This window comes from Morus notabilis, unplaced genomic scaffold (genome assembly GCF_000414095.1).
Source record: "Morus notabilis unplaced genomic scaffold, ASM41409v2 Scaffold137, whole genome shotgun sequence".
NCBI classification, from domain to species: Eukaryota; Viridiplantae; Streptophyta; class Magnoliopsida; order Rosales; family Moraceae; genus Morus; species Morus notabilis.
Genome location: NW_010358172.1, coordinates 613154 through 624189, shown reverse-complemented (window position 1 = coordinate 624189; position 11036 = coordinate 613154). Strand labels below are relative to the sequence as shown.

Below are 11036 nucleotides of genomic sequence, written 5' to 3'. Positions count from 1 at the left end.
TGCTGAACCTTGGACAGATCTGACATCAGATTCTTTTCTGTTGGGACTAGATGATAAATGCCTTGGGCTTTGAGTTGGAACTGCAGTTGCAGCAAGTTCACCATTATTGGATCCGCCACAAGGGTTTTTTGCATCAGCATGATGCCCAGCATCCGTGAAACATTCTTCACCAGATTTGTTGTTTTGGGCATTAGAATGCTCAACTTTTAGATAATGAAAGCTTGTCTCCTGGAGTAATTCATCATTTTCCACTGCACTAGTGTTAAAACTGGTAGCAAATCCAGACACATCAACCCCTTGAGCATTACCACTGATAGAGTCCACATGCTGCAGTTCCACTTCACCAGCCTTTTTCCCTTCTATGGTCATAATCATATCAGGGGATCTCCTCATCGGAGAAACAGAATATACACCAGTTTGTGTATTCGTGTCAGATGACACATCAATATGTGACTGACCTTCTTCAGCAGCATTAGCAGACATGGCTTCAAGAGCACGATGAAGGCGTTTGGATGGTGGCAAGGCAGCTTCCTCATCAACTGAGCAGCCAAATGACTGGTCCTTTTTAGGTTTCCAAGGCTGAGACTTACTTTCATGAAGCTGAGTACCTCGTGAAGGAGATGCATCCATCACTGCATTCATCATAAATGAGCCCCTATCAGTAGAATCAACACAATGTGAAGATTTGTTAATTGCTCCTGATTTATTTAAGGTAACTTCCTTCTGGGTATTCTCTTCTGTGTTTGAAACGCTATTAGGCTCCTTCAAAGATGATTCACCCATCCGAACCCTTGCTCGTTTTACCAAAGGAAGGTGCTCATCTCCATCTTCCTTGGGACAGCCTCCATTCATCTTTTCACGAGCATTTTGGGAACTTTCACTAGTATTTTGCACACTCGCCTCCTTATCTAATGTACCAGTAGGTACTGCATCGTTATTTGGCCGCTTTCTATTTGGCTTCCTTTTCTTCTTGATAACAACAGCCTTTATTTGGAGATCAAGACCTTTACTCAACTCAACATCACCATCCACATATCCAACAAGAGTCTCTGAGTGCTCAATTTTACAATCAGAATCAATAGTACTACCTTCATTAAAACTAAAGGCGTCAGACTCGATTGTGACAATTTCAGAGCCATTGTCATCAGTGCTCCCACTTGAAACAAAAGCAGATAAATCAACAACATCGCATTCAGAGGTATCCGTTGATTTCCTCTTTTGCTTATTTCTTCGTAACAACTCATCACGAGTGACAGTAGCTGATATATCCGCTGCATTCTTGCCACTATCATTACATTGCACTGTTGAACCTCGCAACCTACGAGATTCCAGCCTGGATGAGCTTCTAGACTTTCTAACTATCGCCTCTTTTCTCTGTGAAACGCCATTTTGCAAAGGCAAATCTTTAGATCTTTTTCTTAACAAGGTACATAAAGGTTTTTCTGAAACTGCTGCAGAATCAGTAGGTTCCTCTTTACCATCCACAGCATCTTTAGGTGCAGCAGGTGAAGTATTATCAGCATGATGAGGTGGCTCATTTCCACCGGCAGTAGAATGTGGAGAGTTAAATTGAGAATCAAAAGTAGCTTCAGGAGCTTCAAGATGATCTTTTGACTCAAGGTTTGATGATGACTCAACCGAGTTCCCACCATTCGCATGAGCCACTTCTTCAGAGTTGAAACCATCATCTTGCTCCTGTTTCTTCAACTTCTCGTAACTCTCAACAATCTCCTGCACTGCACGAACAAAGTCAGCACCCCTCCCATGACGTTTGATCAGAAGAGATTGTTTCTTCTCTTCAGTAAATGGCTCAACATCAGCAGGGTTGCAGAAGGCTCTACATGACAAAATATTCGTCAAAGTAAGTAAAACAAAAGCTAACTATGCTCTTCAAGACTGGCGGAAAGACTCGGAAAATAACATAAAACCAACAAGACAAAATACTCAACAGAAAGATGCACGCGGCACCTATGGGATACAAGTACTGTAGTATACTGAATCTTACACAGCTTTATCAATATGAAATTCCAAGAGATTCTCAGACAGCTCACATAAAGAACAAAAATCGAAGACAGAGAATGCAAAGTGCCTACAATTGAAACAACAAAAACTACCGTGATAGAACACATCTCTGTGAACATCTTCCAGAAGAAAGAAGATGGGGTAAAGATCAAACACCATTTGCCACTTTGGTGCTAAGTGTTAAAATGTACAAATTACATACTAGGAACTAATGAAACTTGTATCAACTTTGTTTACCTGACGAAAGACAATATGTTCCAGTTAATAGTTATATATGCATATTTATAAGGGTTAATTTTCAAATTTAACCACCGAAGAATGGTGTTGTCTCACTTTGTCCCCTATAGTTAAAATGGCACAAAATTGTCCCCGAACTTATCCGAAGTTGCAGCTTTGATCCTTACTTCATTAAACGTCAATTTTCTATTAGTTTTAAACACCTTTAGGTCATATGAGTCATTTGTAAAAGACAATATAGGAGAGAAATGCTAAGTGGGGTTTTAAGGAAAAGAAGAGGCAATATTGGGGTCACAGTGAGGAAGCATTTGCAACCTTTTTTTAGTCTATTAATTTACTAAATTTCCCTCAATTAAGCGATTCACGTGACCCACACGTGTTTAAAACTGTTAAAAAATTGGTGTTTCATTACCATAAGTACCAAAGTTACAACTTCTGATAAGCTTGGGGGACAATTTTGTACCATTTTAAACTGTAAAGGTGTAAAGTGAGACAACCACTATCCTTCAAGAGCTAATTTGACATTAAACCTATTTATAAATGTACATTTATGTATTTGATCATTGTAATTCATCGATTCATTGTAATCTAAAGCTACATTTCTCTTATAAATTCAAATAAGTATAGCATAATTTATGGATATTCCACTAATATACAACTTTTAGGGCATAAAAAATTGTATACATTAATACTAAACATGTATGCCAATATGTCAACAAGAAAGCGTACTTCTCCAACTTTCACAAAACTATCGCAAAGGACACATTTGCTCCTAGCATTATTTCCATCCTATAGACGGAAGATCTCCTTCCATAAATCCATGAAACTGACATGAGGTTCCCAATGAAAGAACAATACCAAGAAAAAGTTGAAGCCATTAGATCATAGTCACAATATAATAAAAGAATAATGTCCAATACATGCTTGGAAGAGTTGGCCATTTGCCATCTCCCTCCCATTATTTAAGAGGTAGATTATGTAACTTTGTGCCATAACTCTATCAACTTATAAATAATAATTTTCCTCTTAATTTCAAAGTTCAAGCATATTAATATTATCTATAACATTAAAAGTTCATAGGACAAAATGAACATTTTTATCAGCGTTCACATACAATTTTAAAAAAGCAAACAGGTTGAGGCTAACAAAAAACAAAACAAAAAAAAACAAAAAAAAACAAAAAAAAGAACTACAAATGCTTTTGACGCCTTAAGGTGTGAGTCTCCAGAAGGCGTAAACCTCATTCAACTAAAAGAGCTGTCACCTTCAAGTGCCACAAGACTGCCTCAGATCAGGGCATGCACAAGGCGTACGAGGTGCACTCTTTTTTTAAAAATGTACCCTCAAAATGAGGAAGCCTTGTGGCATTTTTAGGAATCTGCCTCCAAGAAGAGTCGCATGCCTTAAGGCAAAAATGCCTATTCACCTTAAGCCGCCTAAGGCTCAAGCCTCAATTAGAGAAGCCCTTTGGACAATTTTGACGCAATTGGGCTCTTTTCCCCTTCCATAGTAAAATTGTCCTATTTTAGACATGGGCTACCGTTTAGGATTAAAAAGAAAAGTTATATCATCACTTTTGAAACCCTAGTTTACCTAAACATGGAAAAGCACAACAACACATCAGCCAAACAACACAACAGAGCAACAGCAACACCATGGACATCTCAACTCTAGCAACTAAGCTGCGACAATAGGTACTCCTTCCCCTTCTTATTTGTTCATTAACGGCCCTGTTTGGTAAGGGGGTTCTGCGGGTTTGAACCTAGGGCCCAATAGAACCTTCGTTTAAGACTCCAAAAAACATATGGATTGAGACCCAGATGGGACATTTGAACTCACCTCAACCCAAAAAACGAGAACCTGGCTCCCCCCCTAGGTTTTGCCCATTTGAACCCATATGGTTCCAACCCAATTTTCTACACACATCCAAACAAAAGTTCAAACCACAGGTCAAACCCCACAGAACCTCACACATGGTTCAAACCCAAAAGGTTCCAAGTTTGAACCCCCTTACCAAACAAGCCCGTAGTGTTTTGCATTTTTCAAGGGAAGACTTGTTTTGTTTGTTGTTTTTTGGGTTAATGGCACAAATGGTCCCCAACCTTCGTTTAAGACTCCAAAAAACATATGGATTGAGACCCAGATGGGACATTTGAACTCACCTCAACCCAAAAAACGAGAACCTGGCTCCCCCCCTAGGTTTTGCCCATTTGAACCCATATGGTTCCAACCCAATTTTCTACACACATCCAAACAAAAGTTCAAACCACAGGTCAAACCCCACAGAACCTCACACATGGTTCAAACCCAAAAGGTTCCAAGTTTGAACCCCCTTACCAAACGAGCCCGTAGTGTTTTGCATTTTTCAAGGGAAGACTTGTTTTGTTTGTTGTTTTTTGGGTTAATGGCACAAATGGTCCCCAACCTTTTTTTTTTTGGCAAATTGACCCCCAACCTTTTAAAACAGGTGCAATCTGGTCCTTTCTGTCAAGATCCGTCCAAAAGCTAACGGCCCAATGCACGCGTCCAAAAGCTAACGGCCCAATGCACGTGACCACCCACGTGGCCCAATTCATCTTGTCTAGAGTTCCATGGAGCAGCCATGAACGCCAAACCACCACCATCACCCTTGAGCCCACCATCACCATCACCACCATCAACTTCAAACCCATTTCCATTATCCAACCTTCTATCTCTCCCAACCTTTTCCATCACCAAAAAAACTCGCCAATCTTGTATTCAAGTTCACACAAACCGCAACACCAACACCAATCTCTCTCTGTTAGGATCCTGAACTCAAAAGAAATGGAAAACCAGCAAGTATTTGAATGGGATCCAACTAATAGTTTCTTTATTGAATATCAATCAATTTACTAACATCAGTGAGCTCAACGAAGCTCACAATCGGCAAGAATGGAAAATACAGGAAAATAAAGATAGAGAGGGATTTTCGAGGAACCCCACAACCTCCCAAGCTAACAGCCGAAACACCAGAAATTCTCCCCAAATCTCATCCTCCCCACCCTAGCAACTAAACCCCCTATTTATACTCTCCTTAAGACTATTGAAAAAGACTTCTAAATATTAGGTTCCTAACATTACCCCCGCCCCAAAGAATCACCTTGTCCTCAAGGTGAAAATCAAGAAATAAAATTGAAAAATAACTTCTAAATGATTGAGAACAAAAGGCTTTGTTAGTTCCTCGATTTGAGTCCCCAAATTGATGTTGTCCTTGTAAGACACGTCTTCAAATTGGAGCCAATCAATTACTTTCTTCATCTTCTTTGTATCTTGGAAAGCAGCCACAAAGTCCGCCAATTTAGTTGGAGCCCCCTGATCAAGCTTATCAATGACCATAAAAGCTTTTGACAAACCCATCATTAACAAAGAAGTTTCCTTCTCAGCTAACCAAGTCTTCGTTCTTTCAACCTCTCTGTCACCAATTGCTTCATACCTAGCTACAGACTTACTATACCCAGTCCTAAATGTGTTGAAATGTTGAGGCCCAACCACCATTGCACCAGAACTAGGCCCAATATTGTTGTAATTACGAGGCCAACCCTAACCATGCCAAAATCGACCCAGTTCACTCCTGAATCACGAGACCCAATCCACACTTTTGGGAACACAGCCCCCAAATCGCTAACGGTGGCCTCAATAGTTCTGGAATTCCCAAACCATGCCTTACCTTCGCTGGAATCAACCCCAACCTCGCCGGAAACAACCTCCACAGCATCAGAATCATGAGACCCGCTCCAAATTTGGCCGGAATTTTCGAAAACAACACCAGTCTCACCGGGATCAGCCTTAATGGAGTTGGAATTGCGGGACTCCACTACAATCCCGCCGGAAGCTGGCTCCGCCGCACCAGAATCAACCCCTTTCTCGCCGGAATCGTGAGGCCCTATCCAAACAGCAGCCAAATCGTCGAGGCCAGCCCCCGTCACGCCGTAATCTGTCTCCGTAGCACCGGAACCAGCCCCTTCCACGCCGGAATCGCGAGGCCTGGTCCAAATTGGGCCGGAATTAGCCCCAATGGTATTGAAAGACCGAGGAAGCTTGGGTCACGTTGGTGGTCACGTGCATTAGGCCGTTAGCTTTTGAACGGATGATTTGCCCAAAAAAAAAAAGTTGAGGACCAAACTATCACTTACTCAATAGATTGGGGACCATTTGTGCCAATAATCCTTGTTTTTTTAAGGGAGATGTGGCCTTACTATTTGATCTTTGTATCTACCTGACGTCTTTTTTTTTGTGTGTAATTTCTATAGGAGAACAAGGTTTTAAAAGGCGGAAGCGGGAACTGAGGCGTTTTGTCTAATTGAGGCAAGGCGTAAGCCTCGAATAAAAAAGAAAAACATTAATAAGATTAAAGAAAATTCATAAACTTATCATAGACTAAAATAATAACCTAACTTCATCAGTGACGAAACCAGACTGTCAATTCAGTGGGGGCACAATTCACAAACAAAAATAAAATTTATTATTCATTTTTTCTCGATAGAAATCAATGACTACAATTTCGTTTTTAAATAAAACAAGAAACTTGGGTACATCAAAACCACGATATCAAGACAATAAACTAGGAAAAAAATAATAATAATTTGAAAGGTTGATCTGAAAATTAGAAATTGAGAAATATTGAGAGAACTACAAAGTTTACCACACTAATAGAGATAAGAAAATAGTTAAAAGTATCATTTGAGGAGGAAAAAAATATAAAAGGAAAGAGAAAGAGAAGTCAACGTATTGAACAAAAAAGGAGTGAGGTACTAATATTAGCAAGAAAACCAAAAAACCAAAACATGGAAAAGCTTTAAAAATGTTGAATAGGAAAAGGATTTGAGCATAATGAAAGGCATAAAAATAGAATGATTTTTCTGGTAATTTGGAAAGAGTCAAATGAAGCCCAAAATAAACAAGGAGTTTAAGAAAGCCCAAAGACACAAGATAGAGTAACTGATCTAGTGGGGGCACAACCGCACAAAACAGTAATATAGGAAGACATTCTTTGATATAGGCCATATAATTACAGTTCATATTTTTTTATTCTTTGCTTTCTCAGTGGGGGCACGTGCCCCAACTGGTCACACTATGGCTTTATGCATGAAGTTCATCACATAACACAAAAATTAAAACACTTCATTAAAAAAAAATGTGAAAACCATGTATCCTTCCTACCTCATCATGATAAAAGCCATATTAACAAGCCACGTTTCACTCCTAACACTACACTACACGATCAAGCCCCATTAACAAGCCACGTTTTTTTGCCTATGCCGTCTTATGTACTTAGTGTAATGACACTGAGTTTTCAACGGCAAAAGAGAAAAAAGAAAGTCAAGTTTATGTTCTCTCTCTCTCTCTCTCTCTCTCTCTCTCTCTCTCTCTCTCTCTCTCTCTCTCTCTCTCTCTCTCTCTCTCTCTCTCTCTCTCTCTCTCTCTTTGGCCACTATTTAATCCTAGAAAATTAGTTCAGCATGAATTTTGAAATGTCTCGAGACAAATTTAGCAAAAAGAAAGGAGAGGAAAAGAAGTATCTGCTGCTGCTGCTCAACTCAAAGATGTGGTGGGGGCTGAGTTGAATAATGAGTTTTGACTTGCACTTTTGCTTCCGATTCATAGTCATTTAGAGCTTCAGAAGCGATGCTAAGATTTACTTAATAAAAATAAAATAATAATAATAATAATAAAAGCAAAGAAAAAGGGCCCAAAAGGGCTCTTCACTTGAGACTAACGCCTAACGCCCCGAGGCATTTAAGCCTCGAGGCGTATGCCTCTATGAAAAAAGGCGTAAGCAACAATTTTGGAATAGAGGCGTGTGCCTCCAAGCACAATTAGACCACCTCAGTTTGAGGAGCACCTCGAGGTATATGAGGCACACACCTTTTTAAACGATGTAGGAGAAAAAAAATCGGGCTCGAGAAGTGGCGGGTTCTTGTTTCATTCCTACTGGTGGTGGTGGCACGTGCTTTTTAAATGATGTAGGAGAAAAAAAAAACCGTGCTCAAGAACCGGCGGGTTCTTGTTTCATTCCTGATAGTGGTGGTTCCTATAGAAGAACACCGGACCAATGGACTAATTTATAAAATGGAATTTGCATTCGATGCAACAATTTGTACTATTTCCAATATTTTTCGCTCTATTTAAAGTTATGGTAGAGGTGCATAATGAGAACATATACAATAAAGACGGAAAGGAAGACTAAGACTTCATTACATTTCTAGAGTCAGACTTAACACACTTTCTTATTATGTGGTTTATGTTTTTTGTGTTTTGTGATAAACTAAGTTTACCTGTTGCTTATTTATGGCATATTTCTAAATTATCTTGAAATTTTTATAATTTTCTTCCTTTTTCTTACAGCTCGACTTGCCTCGGGGCCTATGTCTCACCTCAATTAGGCACAACGCCTTGGTTCCTGATTTCACCTTTTAAACATTGATCTAAGGTAATAAAAAATCTTGAATTTTGCCTCTTCCTTTCCACATAATTGTCACTTAAGGAGAAGCAATGTGAAATCTTAAATTTTAAGATTTTAAAATTTCAAATTTACCTTAACTCACTTCTGCACATAGGTAGAATTCAAGCCTATCGCGCTCTAAATGAGTTTTCTTGTCCTCACTAAGGTTATAAGTTAAAAGGCCATAAATCAAGGGAATGTTTGACAGGTATCATTTGCTTTTTTCCAACTTTACATGAATATTACCAACCAAAAAAAACCTTGAAATCACAAATCACCATGAAAATTCCACCACTTTCTTTCAGGGACAGCTTGCAATATATATATATATATATATATATATATAGCTCAACTAAAATGTAATGAAATTAAACAATCTACATTTGAATCAAGAAAAAAAGAAATTGAACAAAGGGCATAACATTTGGATTATTGGTAACCGAGAAAATAACGAAACTAAAAAAAGAAAGGTAGTACCAATTACCAAATGTCTATAGGCATAACGTATCGGCTTTGTTTCTTTTTTACTAAGCATAACCAGCCTCATTATCCATCACTTTCTCCAACTACATGGTAGATGCAGTAGGAACATACTAACATCAAATCAACGCAGATTAAATATCTACGTATCTAACCCCATACTGTCCTAATCCTAGTTTGGAAGAGAAGGCACAAACACTTGAAAATGTAACATATATAAATACTAAAGTAGCATAACAAGTAATTCTACATTAAAGTTAATCAAGAATGGTTATTGATGATGCACTGATACTTACATTTGTTGGGTTCCGAAGAAATACACGAGTACTTTCTTCCAATCAGTAGAGTACCCCCACTTCTCCGGCTCACTTACCTGCGACCAGAAACTAAGTTGATAAGCTCAGAGTGATGAAGTTTGTAAATCTTCTTAGATAAAAGGCACAACTAATTTCTAATTAATTGGCTATAGCTACACTTAATTCATGGATTGAAAACAAAATAGTCCATAAAAGTATTAGAAAAACCGCACAATGACACAAAGCTGAAAGCTTCAACCTCAATGAAATTCAATTTCTAAACTCACACTCCAAATCACATAGATATTCGAATCCCTAGCCGAGCAAAAAGATGCCCCAACATAGTTTGCACAAAAAGGGAAAAACTTTTGAACCAGATCTACGAAACCAACAATTAAGCAATCCCACAAAGTGTATCGAACGACCAGGCACACAGCAAAAATATGCAACCCCCTAGCAACCTAAAACCGGCACATCAAAATTCATAGATAATAAACAAAAAACTTGTGTTTTTTCGCAAAAAACACGTACCGTCGCAGGCCAAGCAGGGAAGCCCTTGACTTTAGCAAGCACAAGATCGCCGACCTTCCACTGCCGGCGAGCGGCGGCCGCGGCGGCTGCTTTGCTGGCTCCTTTCCGTCGACTCGGCGCCATCGGAGACCCAATTAAACTAGGGCACGCTATTCGGAATCAATCAAACAGACGAATTCCTTGATAGGCCGAAATCGCCCAAGAAATTGAACAATTTGGCACCGGGTAAGTAATCTCCGGCAGAGAATCGCAGGCATTGAAAACACGAAGATCGAGCGGAGAAATAGAGAGAGAAAGAAAGAGAGAGATGGAGAGAGAAAAGAGAGATAAATAGGGACGGAGAAGTGAGTGAAGAAGCCTGTATGAAACCCTAATTTCCAGAGCGGGGGAGAGAGAGAAAGTTCGGAAGGGTCTAATAGAGTATTTTTACGTGGAAGAATGGCATTCAAACAGAGATATGTGTTGGTTGGATGGGAGTGGAGCTAAAGTGCGCCGTAGCGGCGTAGGTTAGTATATTTGCCAAGTGGGCAATGTGCTAGCGTGCACCTGGACTGTGCAAGTTGCACGTGACCCTCCAACTCGTAAGTCGGACAGGCCGCCCAAATTCTGAAGGCCAGTGTTTCTTTTGGGTCAAACTCCTGATGTCGAAGTCCGAACTCCAAGCCGACTGAAATACCTTATATGGGCTAAGCCCATTTCAATCCAGTTTTACTAAGCCCAGGCCCATTTAATACAAATACACAAAATAGGGAAATTAATTTGTACCTTGATTTCTTTTACCGTTACCGTTTTACCAAATTACGGTAAATAGTAGATTTTTAAAATTAAATTAAATAAATAACAGATTTTAAAATTATTTAAAGTGAATACCAATCATATAAATATCACTTACGATTAATTACAAAAAGTAGGTAGAGAGGGAATTTGCGGTGAAATCTTCTCTCTCACTCCGATTCACAACCCTCTTCTCTCTTCTCCTGCGGTCGCCTACTCATTTTCCTCTTCCA

General features: G+C 39.3%; 1 protein-coding gene across 1 annotated transcript in view; it reads right to left on the bottom strand.

Moving 5' to 3' along the window:
• Positions 1-10440, bottom strand: part of LOC21407754 (protein HUA2-LIKE 2) — a 19844-nt gene extending 9404 nt beyond the window's left edge. The window contains exons 1-3 of the mRNA XM_024161614.1: positions 10030-10440; positions 9499-9575; positions 7-1837 (exon numbers count right to left, since the gene is read on the bottom strand). Coding sequence (XP_024017382.1) covers positions 7-1837; positions 9499-9575; positions 10030-10152 — 2031 coding nt within the window. The 5' untranslated portion in view covers positions 10153-10440. The remainder of the gene's footprint in view (positions 1-6; positions 1838-9498; positions 9576-10029) is intronic.
• Positions 10441-11036: the final 596 nt, after the last annotated feature.